Source organism: Dicentrarchus labrax, unplaced genomic scaffold, assembly GCF_905237075.1.
Source record: "Dicentrarchus labrax unplaced genomic scaffold, dlabrax2021, whole genome shotgun sequence".
NCBI lineage: Eukaryota > Metazoa > Chordata > Actinopteri > Moronidae > Dicentrarchus > Dicentrarchus labrax.
Window position 1 is genome coordinate 24,110,748 of NW_026136708.1, and position 16,984 is coordinate 24,127,731.

Genomic DNA, 16,984 nt, shown 5'->3' on the forward strand with positions numbered 1-16,984 from the left:
TGATGTTTGTTCAAATGTTCATTTTTATAATCACTTTGGTTTTAATAAGTTATTTGAAGATATTATTGACAGCTGAGCCCTGCAGACTCCAAATCTGAATTGCAAAACATGGGAGTGGCCGTATCCAGTACAAATGTCCATCTTTTATATGTCAATGATAACACCTGTGTTTACTACTCTTTCATGTTAAAATGGCTGCTGTGAAAAAGGTCTGTTTGGGGCCTAACCAGCAACACATTCATTTTCTGTATCCTCACTTTAGGCTTTAATATACAGATATAATATCTGTTAGTGTTTATTATTATTATTGTTATTGTTCAACAAATATGAGTTTGCACTTTTAGTACTTTTGTGCATTTGCAGGTGTAATGTTTGGAGTGAATTCAACTTGTTATCAAACCCATTTCTTTGACATCCATAATACATGACTGTCAGTGAGAAAACAAGCATTCTGTTTTTCAGTCCACAAAATATATTTATCTGGCTTTCGTCCAGAGAGAATCATTTTTGAGATTGTTTCCAACAAGTTCATCTGGCATCCTCTCTTTTCAACGAGAATTTCCCAGAACAGTTATGAATATCTTTCTGAGGGTCTAATCTGGTGCGCTAATTGCTCTCCGGTAATAAAATCATTAGCTGCCGTTACAGTTGATTTCTGAAACAGCTGTCAAATAAGGCCAGTAATCCGCAACATCACACACTAAGCATCTGGAAGAGCATCAATTAGTTTGTATATCCATAAAGGTCAGAAAGCCTCTAAAAGTCATCTTTATCAGCCCAGACAGATCAAAAATCCTCAGTCCTTACGGATAAAAAGGAAGCTCTTCATATCCCCTTTTCAGCTCTCTTTTAAATTCAAAATACTCGGACATGCAGAGGTTTAATCCTCGTCTCTTGCTCAAAGGATTGTGACGAATGTTTCTTTAAATCAATTCTCCCACAAGTTAAGAATACAAATCTCTGTTTTTGGTGAATATATCACATCAACCTCCACACAGTCTATTTTGTTGTCTCATTGTTAGACTCTTTTGTTAAATCAGGCACACAAATGATCCCCTGAGCCGCAGTAACTCCGGTAAAAGCTCGACTTTTCTAGCTTGTCTGAACTCCTTGTCATCCATAAAAACACACAGAGGATGAAGCTGAATTTATGAAACAATCTTTTTTCTATTCCTATTGGGAAAAAAACCCTAATAACCTCTAAATGATCAAACTTTAAATGGTCTGCCAACGCAGGTCAACAACCCACCAGCACTGGACTGCCTACAGGACCAGCCTGCCTACAGGACCGGCCATCAAAGATATTTTGATCTATAACAGCAGCGACTGAACATATGGAAAATTAATTTTCATATCAATCAAGGTCGTGCAGATTTAAGCAGTCAAGAGAGCTCATAAATCATCCAGTTGGGATGGGAGGGTGTGGATATGCCTTAGTGAAGCAGTATTTACACAATCTGCTAACGCTTTCTGCAGGCTTTGCACACTAAGCCACTTTACAGCCTCACTGATTTATGTTCTTACCTTATTTCAAGCTTTTCATGCTTTTCATTATGGCTACAGTATTTTATTGCTGAGTGATGCAAAGCACTGCTGGACACTCATTTAGAGCTCTTCTAAAAGTGTGGATAGCAAAAATCTTTAAATGATAAAGCTTGGCAACAAATCCCATGAAAATACAGAAACCAACAATGTGTCAGTCTCTCTCTCAGTACTTTCTGACTTCCCTAAACGTGTGTGTTCATGGTAATGGAACAGTGACAACACGCTTTTTCACACCCTGTGAGCAGCACTATAGTGCCCTACTACCACTCAGCTCACGTAGAGCCAGATGTTACCTGTGCCCCAAAACACTGATGTCTGGTCAGGTTATGTCTCGACTACAGTTCGCCAAATTACTGTTTGTCAAAGGACTCTGGTGGTTTTGGAGAAAGAAATAAAAATGCTTCAGGTTCCCATCAGAAAGGGCGATCTGATGGCAAGGTAAAGCAGGGAAAATATGCTTAATATTGCGCACAGGTAGACTGATTTTATTATGAGGCTAAAATAAGTTTTTCTGCAGCACCCATCCACAGCCGTGCATCACTTAGCTTACTTGTTGTTACTCCTGTGTGCTTCTCCAAACTGGGGTACACTGACTACACATAAGTACTTCATACAACCCCACTACAGAGCTTTGATCTCATGAGTAACAGTCAGATGATGGAGGCTGCAACCAACAATTCTTTTCATTTTTGAATAATCTGCATGTTATTTTCTGGATTAGTTTTTAACGGAGAGAGTATTGTCATTTAGGAGTTAAACTAGTGAATTTCTTAAAAAAAAAAAAAAAAAGTGTCTGTTAATATTCGGCTCATTGATTAATAATTTGGACAGTAAAAAAAAATCCTACACACTGGCCCTTTAAGAGCAGAATAACCTATAACACATTGTTCAAAATATACATTAACTTTGGTAACCTTAAATAATATGTGAGGGATAATGCCGGACGGGGAGGGCAGGACCGCCCGACACCCAGCAGCCTATCAGAATCCAGTATTCACCCAGACCGTGGTATAATAGAACCTATATAATAAATGTGATAAATTAAAAATGAGCAATATAAATTTAAGTGTCAGTGGCTCCTACACCTTGTTTTGCAGTGGTGACCACTACAGATATGTTTGGCTAACTTGTGTGATAGTATTTTTCCCGCTATGGTCGGCTCGATGTTTGAGGGACATACAGAATTTGTGTGTGACGTTGTAAAACTTGTGGTGTTACATTAGCATGGAAAGTAATGCAGGTGTTTTCTGACTCTGCTTCCAAACAGCAGACTGCACAGAGATCCTGTCAGAACCAGGATGAAGAAATCGTTCTTCCTCACCATCACTGTCGGTTTCTTTTGCACATTTGAGTTATTTATATCAATGTCCTGCCCCCTCTTCTTGTCACATGATGTAAGTTTAAGGAGATATCGGGAGTGCTTGGTTTGATGCAGTGGTTCTCCCTGCTAATGCCAACAGTGAGGAATGCTGTCACATAGATGAGATTACACAGAGGAATGTATCCAGATCATGATCTTCATACTATTAATTGTGCAGCCGTCAGTGGCATAGAGGAGTAAGATATATCCGGATTACACAGGCACTACCTGTTAGTAGGATAAACTGATTGTTGATTTTTTCATGGGATTTGTTAACAGAAACATCTAGAATATCAGCAGACTTTCAGCAGCAGATCTTCTCTTGTTATCAATATACAAGCAGGTTTTTTCATTATCCAAGCATTAATCTCCTCTACTCTAAACAGCTCATACACGTGCTGAGACTCTCTCCGGGGTTCTCTGCTGATGACGCAACCCGCCATGTCTGTGCCCGTCAATCCCCCGCAGAATGAGACGGATTCACTTCACCACGGAGGCACATTAACCATCAGCGCACGTATGAGCAGTCCATTTTTATTTTTTAAAGCGCAGCCCATCCCTCCTTTGCTCTCAACAGGATATGAAAGATGAGGAGATCACAGACAGAGACGGGCAGAAACCCAAAGCAGACACAATGGGAGCGATGGCTATCGGCACGGCAGAGTGCCCGTGAGCCTTTGGTAATTTGTGATGAACCAGGAAACTTATTTAGCTGCGCTCATGCTTGGGCCATTATTGGAGACACCAAATAAGCAGTGGGGAGGAGAACATCGCTGCAGGTGGAGGCACTCGGTTTGGAGAGGGTAGGAAACAGACCAGGGAATGATGAGAGGCTAACAAGCTCAGAGCATCAGGGAACAGAGGCCGAAACCATTAGCAGAGGGTGGAAGCACTTTCAATACTTGAACAAATCAGGGCGTAGTTTCCACTGGGGATGGGGTAGAATCGGTCTCACTTCTCAAAATATTTTTATTTACCTCCTTCTTATTTGATTTACTCCCTCAAATTTCTCTAAAAAGTCCCATATTAGAACAATAAGAGGAAGTTTGATGAGGTGGTGAAGCAGTGTGGGATCATGGGAGTTGAGTTCTTGTTGTTTTCGGCCTGTGCTGTGTGGTTGAGTTGGAGCAGCTCTCACTTGCTCATTCCCTGAGCTTCATCTTCTCTCCATCCCAAGTGCACAACAAAACAACATATAAAACATAGCTCCAGTGTTTATACACAGTTTAGGAACACTGTTTAGTGGTTTAGAGCCAAGCTTTAACACTTTTAACACACAACAGATATCTCCCATTTACTCAACACCCTCTAATATCCATGCAGAAGAATGATGTTAAAAGCCTCAACTAAAATAAATAAATTAAAAAGGCCTTTGTAAGCACTCGCTCGTCGATCCACTACAGACAGTCAAGGAAGAATCCAAACTATCAGTACTTAACAAGAATTATAAGTAATTTTGTGGCTTTCACCAGCAACAGCACTTCAACCTCCGATAACACTGAAATGTCAGTTGTAAAACAATTTTACTGGCAATAATAAAATGACTCAATTACAGACATATTGAATGTTGGAATAAATAAATAAACTATTAGAAAATATCAGATTTAATTGCTCCACTCAGTTGTGCAGTTATGCATTTCATACCATTTAGCAGAATGAACAAATTGAAACAAACTAAAGTACAAACATTTGCCATGTTTTGCTGATATTTTTCACAAGTTTCAACAAGCCTGTAAAAAGATTAAAATCCTCATTAAGAGTGTATTGTGCAGATATTTAGCAAATACCTACATGTCAACAATGATTTTAGAGCAAACAGAGAAATAATGTCCACATTTTGACAGAATCCCTTCAAATTCTCAGATTTAGTACGTATTTCTTTTCCCATGTTAAACTTTCTTGGCTTGAGATGGATAATAACAACGTATGCCAAAATTGTGCACAGTATTTCAATTTGTTGTACAGAATAACCTTTATTTCTTTACAATATTCAATATGTTTCAACTGTCAACAAGTCCCACAAAAAGACCAAAACCAGCTTTGTGTTTGTCCATCTGTCAGTGCTTTCTCAGCTCATTGGTTCCCACTGAAGACGTGAATCTAACACCTCACAAGAGGTTCAGTAATTTACTTAAACAGCAGCTCACTGTAGTTTTTGTTCTTTTAAACAAACAGGAGGAAATTGTTCATTTGCTGGACTATTTTCAGTGGCAGATTAATATACATTTGGTGCTCTAGTGCAGTGGTTCCCAAACTCTTTCCTCAAGGGAGTCCTTTTCTATTATTGAGTAAACTGATGATCCCTGACTAAGTGGCATATCAAATATATTTATGGATATTTCATATTGTATTCAACACATACAGAACAACTGATATACTGTAACAGTGAACACTATAACTGCAGGAAGTTTGTGCAAAACAAGCAATTTGGATGAATTTTGAGCATTTTTTGGGAAGGTTGGGACCCCCACTAGGGTTGCTTTAGGACTTTTAGGGGTGTAAGAAAACTTAAAAATATACACAGTAGGCCTATATCTCAGCATGTTGTTTGTATTTTTTTCTCTTAGGTTTAGATAGTACATTATTAATATATATATATATATATATATATATATATATATTCTAATAATACGCTCCTAAAAATATCTATATATTAATTATAAATATATCTATATATATATATATATATATATATATAAATATATAACATAAGAAATAATCTTCTCAAATTCATCCAAATCTCTGGTTTTACACAAACTTCCTGCAGTTCTTGTGTTCACTGTTTGGGTTAATTGTTCAGTTTATCAGCTGTCCTCTACTGTTATTGTTATTATTGAAGAATAATATGAAATATACATAAAATACAGTCAGTTTTCTCAATGACAGGAATGGGAACCACTGCTGTAGTGAGTATTTGTGGCAGCAGGATGGTGTATAAATAAAAAAAGGTGTGTGTGGTCATGGTAATGATGGAACATTTATGAGTTATTAATAGTTTTTGGACACAATGGAACTGGCACAGAGGAAGCAGATATATAAGCAGGTACAGTCACAGCTGGTTTTGGTTGTTTTGAGAGATTTGTTGACAAGAATAGAAATAAAACACTTTACTTATTCTTCAACTAGTTTTGAACATTATGGTCCTTTGGTAATATGATGTAGTCGCACCTAGCCACAAAATGGGAAAGCAAACCTCTGAATGTGGCCTGCTTTTAACTTGCACCTGGGGGCTTTTATCTGTCCGAGACGGTGAGGAGACCTCCAATCCTCCACATGGAGATAGAAAACATGGGAAACTCATTTGACAAAAGAAAGATGCGGCGTTCCAAGTGGCTCAGGAAGCCGGCCTGCTCCGACCCTACCTCCACCCTGCACGGTACCTTTGACTTCTGTAGGAGCTCCTCCAGGATCCAGAACAAGCAGCACGAGTTCTGATACTGGTCCATGGGAAACTTGATGAGCCCAAAGCTCTCCCGCACCTGGAAAGTAAAGTCAGTGTTAGGGCTGCAAAAGCCTCTGATAACCACCTCCAAAATGGATCATTGTTGGATGATATAAACTGAGAGAAGTGGAAGGGAAAGGTTGTACATGCAACCTGTACAGTTGCATGTGCTCAGACATCCGGCCAAGGAAAGTTATTCAGTCACAGCTCTCCTTCTGTGACACGAGGACCAAATGGCTCGTACCAATGACCTTGGCCCTCCACATTACCAGAATACCCCAGAGGGAGGAAATCTACTCACGCCGTAAATTCAGTTTGCAGTTTGCTAAAGGCATGATGGAAAAGCCAATTATTGAGTGGCTTCTTTGCTAAAACAACGGTTATACCGACTGCCAGACAACAGGCACTAGGCTTGGGTGCTTTCTATTTGTCCATAACTTGCAGACATTTCACTCAAGTATATGGTATATGACGGTATCTGTATCAAACAGAAAAAAACGGCGCATTTCTATCTTTACGGCCTACAGAGGATGTATGTATGTGTTACTGTTTTTTACTAGGTCTTCAGCTGTGCCTTGTCGACGAGGCGTCTAGTCATCTGTTAAAACTGGACTCAGTTTTGTTGAGGAGTTTTGTAGACTTTATTTGCATTTCATGCCTATATTTTCAACATATGTTAAGTTCTACAGGATCTCCTGGGCAGATCTCGTGGCAAACGTACTTACATACATGGAAGCTTTTACAACTCGGTCCCGTGGGCTAACCAAACCCAATCTTGACAGCTTCCTTCATCTTTGATGTCGACTAATAGGATCATGGCCTGCTGCCATTACAACCTTCTGGAAACATCTCGGAGCAGCAGCCTCCACAATGGCACATCCTGTAGGGTCAACCAGCAGAGATACATCCTCTGCTAGTAGGAAATACTGCAGCCAAGACATTAAAGAAGTCCTTTAAACTACATGACGGCCTAGATATTTCTGATCAATCCATCCAAGGACGAGACAGTGGTATCATTACTCAAATAAACCAACAGTGGAGTAATCCATCAACATGCTGCAAATACATGCACACAACATTTAAAAACAGATGAGAGCAGAAATATGAGGTACAAGGTGGGACTGTTTTCAGACTGCACACCAAGTCAAGTTCAAGGCATACAATACACAAAACCCTGCAATCCAAATGTTAATTATTCAAATAAACAGAAGCTGCTGGAGTCCTTCCAGGCTGCATCTCGGCGTGTAAATGTGTGTGTGTGCCTGAGTTTAATGCATGTGAAAGTTTCTGTGTGTGAAAGATGTCACAGAGAAAAACAACCGCCAGATGGTTGTCAGGTATTCCTCCAGGCTTACGCTTTCAGAGAGCTGACAGAATGTGACAACAACACCCCCTTAACCCCTTACACACACACACACACACACACACACACACACACACACACACACACACACACACACACACACACACACACTAACCACTTAGACCCCATCAGGATTGGGTCACTTAGCACTTTGCTCTGGAGAGCTAGAACACCTTTTTCTTTATATCTCACAATTCACTTTTTCGATTTTGCCAGCTTGAAGAGTGTTTCTCCGGCTGCACTAACAGATTATTTAAGACAGAATTCTCCTGCTGACACAACAACGATTAACAACTAACAAGTGTGATCAAATAACATTGTACTGGCTCTGCACAAAATGTCAGCAGTGTGTTCCTTATGTTGCCTTAATGGTTCCTGAAATACCAGCTATGCACTAAAGTCTGGATTAGCGTCACCAGAAACCACATTGAACCTCAGTGTTTGAAACATAACGGAGTTCTGGACACTGAAGTAAAGTTCACTGCTGATTTGGAGCTGGATTTACATTAGCTTGAGAGGTAAACAATGCTAAAATTGATGACCCATAATGTTGTTTGGTGATGCAAAACAGCCAGCCTCAAGTAAATATTGTAATTTTAAAGAGGTACTGCACACTGAAAGCTGTTTTGAGCTGTAAACTAAATTATATGACTTTACTGTGGGGATACATCAATGCTAGGGTTAAAATCTCATCAAATCTATGAAAATCTGACTTTTTTTTGGTTCGAGCGTGTAGGACTACTTTACATCAGACATTTCAACAAAAAATACAAACATCATTCACAGGAGGTTATGCTAGCTGTTGCTAACCCTCTACTTAGTATTTTTATATTGTCACGCAGTGGTTCGGACTTTAGACGCTGTAGAAGCACCGGACTGCAAGCTTTACCTTGATCCCACACTGACACATTTTATTGCCTTTATTAGATGATTACAGCTGTAGAGTGACAGGAAACCGGGGGAGAGAGAGAGAGGAAGACATGCAGCAAAGGGCTACAGGTTACAGTCGAACCTTTGACCGCTGCAGCAAGGTACATGTGACGCCAGCTCTTCCAGGTGAGCTACCACCTCTATGGCTTGTTTTACAGTCTACAGTCATTGAAAAGTGAGTTATTATGAAAAATCATCTCAACTATTTATGATTCATAGCATGGGCCTTTTTTACTGCTGTGTTTTCAACCTTTACTTCAATCTTTAGCAACATTAAAAACATGCATAACTCAGACTTATGTAGTAATCTGGTGTTAACTCATTAAAATAACTGTCAGTGTGATAACAGGTTCCAGTCATGTATTAGATTTGTGTTTGAAGTGTGAATTAAGGGACTGTATATTTACACATATTTGCCATTAAGAGATGGTGGCAGTCAGATATTCACACTGTCTGCAGGAGCAACTGTCAACAAGATGGAAAGGACATATTTCCTCTGAGTGATAATCATCATTAAAACAATGATTATCTGAGCTCCATCCTTGCACACTTTCTGGATGTTCGGACACTTTTAAACTCAACACGTTACAATGATTTGTGTCGCTGGATGATCAACTTAAAACCAAAACATGAAATGAAATGGTACTGCAAATGTGGGCATTAAAGCTGTTTCATGAAGGATTTACAACATTGAGAATGTTATGATTGATTTCAAGCAAGGTTTAATTTTAACCAAATAAACAGTGTATATCCTATTTGCAGGCTTTGCCTTTAATTAATATGCAGATTTTCTTGTTTTAAACTAGAAAAACAACAACTGAAGCAAGGTTTTCAGTTTCTGAGTCTCAACAGCAACCAGATTTGAGCCATAAAACATTTCCAATCACCTCGCTGATTAATGCCTAGGGCTGCTCCTAATTACATTATTCATTATTTATCTATTAATTGACTCTTCCTAAGCCCCAACCATTTTTGGATCCTCTGTAAACATCTCTCCCTGTACTTAGATATGCTATGTGCTAGGCTAATCTAAATTGAAAAGAAGATGTAGATGATGATTATAAGGGCTAACCTATATCAATTGATGGCAAGGTAATTCACTAGCATTGTAACTAGCTAGTTAAAGCTGAATGTAGATTAGATAGCTAGTAAGCTTGTGTTTTTCTCTGTAACAAAACGCTAACTAACTAGCCATTTCAAAATCTAGTCAACACTTGATGTAAATTAGCTAGACACTTAACAAGCATTTTGCTAACAATATCTAACTTATGTGTCTCTTTAACCTTTAACCATCTTCAAAATGTGGCTCTTTTCAACATAGATTAGCCTAGCACATAGCATATCAGGAAAGGAGGAAGTTGAAGGTTTGCTCAACTGTTATAGGAGTGCAGAGCAAAAAGGGGCGGGGCTTGTTTATTATTAATTAATAATTAATTAATTGTCCACTGAAAAAGTTGACTTGAAAGTATCTGATCAACAATCTGTTTTAATCTTAAATGTTTTTAAATGATCGTTTAGCGGTTATCAACAGTTTAGTGCTGTAGAGAATAGCCTTTCTGGCATTTTATACACACAACGATTAAAGGTGCAGTGTGTAACATTGAGGAGGATCTATTGTCAGAAATATAATATTCATAGGTAAGTTTTCATTAGTGTTTAATCACCTGAAAATAAGAAATGATTTCCTCCATGTTGATCCACCATGTTTCTACAGTCCCAGAATGGACAAACTATTCTCATTCCCAAGTCGTCAAATACAGACGTGAGTGGTGTTCAGTTAATTGCAATCTGTAATTCCACTGCTAGATGGCACTAAATCCTACACACAGCGTTATGAATTTATCTTTGATAATATCAGCTGATATTTCGGCCCGGGTGATATGTTAGTCAGGCTCTAGTGACCAAAACGTGTTAATAATGCTAAACTCAAAACATTAAAAGTACAGTTACATGGTGTATGTCAACCAGGGCGTTCAAAAGTTGAGACTTTATCAAAATGTGGGCAGCACATATCCTGTCATTTTTGAAAACATGCAAAATGATACTGCAAACCCTGAAGAATAAACACCTCTATCAGGAGTTCCCTCATCCAAGGACAAGTCATTTAAAACCACCGAGTTGCACAAACACTGTAATCTGAAGCAGAACAAGAGGGCATTTTAAAGAATATGAAGAGACAGGGAACATAACTGCCAGCAGACATTGTGCTTAAAAATACAGCCTGACCACACTTTTTCTACAGTGGAAGATATGACGAGCTTATGTTATCTTAAAAACTGCTTCTCCACATCAAACTGCTCTGGTTTGAGTCACAGACACAACAAACTACACCACTAATCAGACATTACATACTTTTAATTGGGCATATTTGTTTTGTACATAGTCTATATCTGGGAGTACCACCAGTTTACACTCAACTGTGCGTGATGAGTCTCCACTTTTATATGTGATCTATCTCGAACAAAATCATCACCTCTAATCACAACACCGCACCATCAGTTTCATTTGACAACCACACAGAGCAGCATGCAGGAGGTTGAGGTGGTTTATGCCACTCTTACTTCCATCTCCAACCAGTCAAACACTAATATGACCAGAGGATTTATGGAGCCCTGACGTGAGAGTCGCTGGAGCAAAACTTGATAATCAGAATGAAAATCTAGTGGGAGCTGTGATGGAGGATCTGTGAAGAACATACGCAAACAGCCATGACCGCCAGCTCCACCGGAGAGGTCTAACTGCCTTAACACCGTACATACAATGGATTCAATACCTCTGATACAGCATCAACATTGCGTCACGATTGCTGTGGTTCTTACATTGTAATTTTATTGGATTTGACTGTGTGTTACATGCGGTGTTATTTTCCTGTAAAATAACAAATCATTAGTTCACACTCAAAAACCCCAAAATATACCCAAAAAGTATTGTGGTTCAATCCCCTGCCCTAGACCAGTGGTTCCCACCCACTAGGGGTCGCTAGTTGGCCTATATGTCAACATTTTGTTTGTTTCTGTGAAGAAAACTAAATTTTGTTTTTTGTTTTTAGGTATGTTAAAAAATACATAATACAGACAGAGAAGTGCATTAAAAGTTACTAAAAATATCAGCAGTTATTGTGTTCATTGTCTGGGTTTATTGTACAGTTTATCAGTTGGTCTCTACTGTTATTATTATACATTGAATATAATATGAAATATCCATATAATATGTCACTTGGTCAGTTCAATGATACAAAAGAGCTCCCTTAAGCAAAATGGTTGGAAACCACTTGACTGGACTGCTGTCAAACTATTTTAGTTTCAGTATGTACATTCAGTTGTAGTGTTTCAATAAAGAACTGTGTGCAGAGCCAATCCTCAGTAGGATACATATGAAGGAGCTTATATCATTACAGTATAGCAGTGGTAGAGTAGAACGACAGAGAGGAGCAGAAGACAATTAGAACACAATGAAAAGGATGGGAGATGTGAGATGAGAACATTGGAGTGGTGATAGAGGGCCCATCTGCATGTATCCTGACCAGACTCCTTTTCTAAGTGCGTGGCTGAAAACAGCAGGACAGACTGATTGAGCTGTCTGTTGGCTCGTTAGTACTCCTCCGGGATCCGGCGGGCCGCAGGCTGACAGTGACAAGATTTGCTGCCGCCTTTTAATAATTCTGATAAACTACCATCTCCCTCCACGCCAGTTACAGGACAGCTTTTCACTTCCAGGCCAAACCGCAAAGTCAAAAAAACATCCCTCCTCCCTCCTCCCTCTCGACAAGGCTGGACGCGAGGGTTCGGGTAAGGCTGAGGTCGAGGCGAAAGTTGTTCTGTAATCAACTTTCCAGGTGAGGACAATGATGATGAGTTCTGGCTTTGAAGCTTGGTGACAGGATACAGTAGAAAGTCTTTGAATATCTGCAGGAGGTTGCACCTGCAACACCGAGGACCGTGCTACAACTGTGCCCTCAAAAGGTGATAATTAGCTACCCTGAGAATCAGCTCGTCAGAAATGAACACAACCATCGGTGTTTGCGAGGTGTAACACGATCACAGCTGCTGTTCTGAGGATCCACTTTTGATTTGGGTACTTTAAGTTTTTTTTTTGCCATTTTTCAAACGTGACCTTGATTCCAGTTATTACAGACATCATATCTTCAAACCAAAAAGTAACAGTAAGGACAGTAACACAAATTCTTTACAACTGTCAATGTCACAAACATTTACACAATTCAGATATTCTATCTCAAGAGTTGGTGGAGACCAAACTAGAGCTAAAAACTTGATAAGCCAATGATATAACAGGGTTGTTTCTGTGAGTTATTATTATAAATTATTCCCCCTAGTGGCCAAAATTAATTAAATGCAGCCGAGGAGGATCTGGTTTAATACACACCTGGGTAGTTCTTGTTTATTTCCCACCAGCCTCAGATGTATTATTTTTTGTTAGGGTTTTTGGTTTTCTTTGGTTATTCCCTGTTTTATTTTGTAGTTTTCCTCCTCTTGTGTCTTATGTGTTGTTTCTGCCTGCTTCCACTTGTTTCCTCGTGTGTTGCCTATATTATTTGGGTTACTTTAAGTTTATGGACTTTATTGGATATGTTTTTGGACTTGTCATGGACTTAGAAATGTAATTGTAATTAAACTTCTGCTACTTTGACAGCAAGGCGCATAAAACAGGGTTGTTAAATGGAGTGCCAAAACAAGAGCAGACAGCATCTCGCTTGCATGGCAGCTGTTTGTTGTTACTAAAAAACAGTTTTTAAAGGGGCAAGTAAAACAGTATACCCTGCAATAAGATCTTAACAGCTACTGCAGTTACAAAGCAAAAAGACTGTGAAATGTAGCTGAAAGCACAAGATAAAAAGCTAGGAAATTGACCTTGAGTTGGGATCAACACCAATCATTTAACCATTTTCTCAGAGAACCTGGACACATCTGAATTAATAAAGATAATACATAAACGTAAGTCTAAATGAAGTTCAATAAAGAGACAGAATGAATGGATGACAGAATGGGTCAGACGTGTCATTGTGAAATTCTATCATCGCCTTTTCTTTTTCTACACAGTCCTTCAGATTTAACTGTCCGTATTCAAACTCTTATTACTCCGGTTCGGAGGCTGAAATGAGACATGATGCAACACTTTTGAGAAATAAGAAGCAGCTGAAAATTTCATAGTTTGGGGGCTCCTTGTAGAGAAGATTGAAAAACGGTGTCTAAAAAGAAATGACCTATCTGTACCTGCATAGGAGCCGTGTTAATTACCACTGGTGGGATTTGGAAATGTGAAAGTCCTTTTGCGCCGAGGTGGATGACGACCTGGACTGTGGTAAGGAGACAACTCTGGGATCTGTATGCAGCAAGGGAGCCTGAAGCACCGTGACCCAGATAACATCAGCCGCACTGAGATTATAAAGCTGCACCCTGAACGGGATTTAATTGTCCATTTGATTGGACCTGGAGCTCGTTACTGTTCAGACTGGGTCACAGGCAAGCAGACGGCCTGCTGCTTAAGGAGGCCTGAAAGTTTCTCAAGCGGAAGAAAAGATAGGAATGAAGAAGTGATTGACAAGAGCACATGAAGAGGACTTTAACAGCACTGCAACTAATGAGTACTTTAATTCAATTATTCTGCAGACTATTTTAATCAATAGCTGTATTGTTTAGTGTATAAAATGTAAGAAAATAGTTGAACAAAAAAAAGTCAATTTTTTTAGATCCCATGGCATTGTTTTCAAATGTCTTGTTTGTCCCAAACCAAAAGGTATTTACGATGATCCAACTAGAGCTATACTCAACTCAGAAAGTGGCCAGTCGACGAAGATTCGACTATTCATTCCATTTTCTTTCCGTTCCGTGCCAAACTAAACTCCTGTATCAGCCTACATGAGTCTCATGTTTTAGCCTACCTTTCTTTGTCATCTGTGATGTGAACACATCAGATTTCTTTAGTCAGAGAAAATTAAAGTGTGCATACCGCTCATAAAATAGGTTCCAACATGTAATGTCACATTAACTTTGGAAAAATGTAATTTCCTTTCCTTTCCTATTTTGCTAACCTGTATAACCATCAGAATAAACACTAGACTGTTAGATATGAAATGAGGAGATATTATTTTGTTATTTGTGGATACTGTATTTGTACTTACATCTCCAATAAAAAATACCTATGAGGAAAAACAATAAAAATAAAAGAGGTTTAGCCGATGTCGCTGACAGTCAGCACCACAGCAGAGGTTAACTACCACTCTTCCTCGCTTCCATCACAGTCAGTTTTGTGGTCTGTGGTCATTTTGAGACTTGGTTGGTAAAGTTTACAGCCTGCCGTGCTGTCGCTCTGTGTACAGTGACGCAGCTAAAAAACAAAAGTGCCAACACTTGTTTTGTAGTTTTGAAATTCCTTGTTTTGTCCGACCAACAGTCCAAAACCCAATTATATTCAGTTTACTATGTCAGCCGAAGAAAAGCAGCAAATCCTCACATTTTAGAAGCTTGAACCGCTGAATGTTTGTCATTTAGTTTGATAAACAACTCAAATCAATTATCAGAACTATCAGAAAGGACAAAAACACAAATACAGAAATGTCGAATGTGAAATACCCAAAACACATTACACCAGCTACTGGTGGGGCTCAGAGCGCCATCTAGTGGGCCGCAGAGGCAGTGGTACTGCGAAACAGTTAAACGTTTAGAAAAAGAATTTTGGGGTAACTTACAAAGCTAGTTACTTTTACAACTAAATGTGCACCAGAATTCACATAAATAAAAAAAAACTCAAATTAAAATGCATAATTTCAAGGACCTGTAAAGTTTGAAGGAGTGTGTTTTGTCCCTGGTAGCTAGCTAACATCCCCTCTGATGCAGTGATGTGGGAGACAAACCTGCGTCAGTAAAAGCTCCAAATAGTGTGGAAATGATCCTGAATACATTACATTTGGATTCATAATGGCTGGAAGTGATGCTGCGCCAAAAGCTCAGTGAGTCTCCTTTGTCTCATATATATTGGTGAGGTGGTCCTCTGGATTTTTAAATGATCAGAAGTGGGCTTTAAGTTACAAAAGGTGCTGCCTGCTTTACACGTACAGTGTGCCGCTACATTTAGTGTTTTTGTCCTGATTTTTCGGACGTTTCCTCTTGACACAAAAATACATTTTGGACATTTTTCTTTCCTTTTTTTGGCCTGATGCTCCTGCAGTTTGGATACAAATGATTTGACCTCTTAAGCCTTTAGAGTTGCTTTGAAAAAACCTGCATATCAAAGTGCTAATTGCCAAACTGCTAAATTCGGCTTCCAACCTTCTGTGACTCACCGCTTTCCTGCTGTTCGTATTTCTGAGAGTTTACATCAATACCTTTTTCCAGGAAGTGTTGCTCTGTCTACAATTTGTACCAACATTGCAATATAAAGAGGAAAAAGACCAATACAAGAGAGGAGAAAAATTTAATTGAGGTTAACTGACAGAAGAAGATTATGAAATAAAAGAGCAAACAAGCCTCATGGAAAAGAGTAGATTGAAAAAAAGATTTATAAAAAAAAGAGGAAGAATAGAGAGCAAGGCAGTGACAGTGGAAAGAGCGAGGGAGAGGCTGACAAAGAGTAATAATGAAGCTGTGCTCGGCTGGGAGTGTGAAGAGCAGTAATTTACTGATCAAGGACAGAGATTGATTTGTCGCCAGAGTGGAAAAGAAAGCCCACAGCGTGAGTGAGAAGCTTCAGCTTTCTCTCCACAGCGGTGCTGTCAGTCGGCACAGTGTTACCATCTAAATGCACAGGAGCTCGGCCTGTGCTGACCCCGACCACAACTTCAGAGAGGCTGTCTGAAAGAACTGCCAGGTCCAGTCTGATGTTAAAGCACGACTCGCTTCAGTCCTTCAGCACACATGGGGACTCCATATCTTTCCCATTTCTCTGACACAAATCTGATTAAAAGGAGACATATTATTCCCCTTTTCAGGTTCATAATTGTATTTTGTGGCTCTACTACAATAGATTTAGATGTTTTAATGTTCAAAAAACACATTATTTTTCTCATACTGCCTACAGCTGAGCAGCTCTTTTCAGCCTCTGTCTGAATTGATCGGTTTTAGCTCCTGTCTCTTTAAGACCCCCCTCCCGAAAAGCCCAGTCTGCTCTGATTGGTCGGCATTATGACGCGGGTCACGTGGGTGACGCTCCGGCTCCTTTACAGGTACAGCAGCGAGCAGTGACCTACAGTCTACACAGCCCAGTGAAGTTAAACATATTATATGCCTGGAATACTTTATCCTGTACAACATGTCAACATAACTGAAGGAATCACTCATCTAATAAAGTAACTTGTTTATGTGGTTTAAAAACTGCTAAGTAACCAACT

General features: G+C 39.3%; 1 protein-coding gene across 2 annotated transcripts in view; it reads right to left on the reverse strand.

Annotated features, from left to right (window-relative positions):
- Window positions 1–5,644: 5,644 nt before the first annotated feature.
- Window positions 5,645–16,984, reverse strand: part of mei4 (meiosis-specific, MEI4 homolog (S. cerevisiae)) — a 53,445-nt gene continuing 42,105 nt past the window's right edge. For both annotated transcript variants that reach the window (XM_051409190.1, XM_051409189.1), the window contains one exon: window positions 5,645–6,384. In XM_051409190.1, coding sequence (XP_051265150.1) covers window positions 6,139–6,384 — 246 coding nt within the window. In that variant the 3' untranslated portion in view covers window positions 5,645–6,138. The remainder of the gene's footprint in view (window positions 6,385–16,984) is intronic.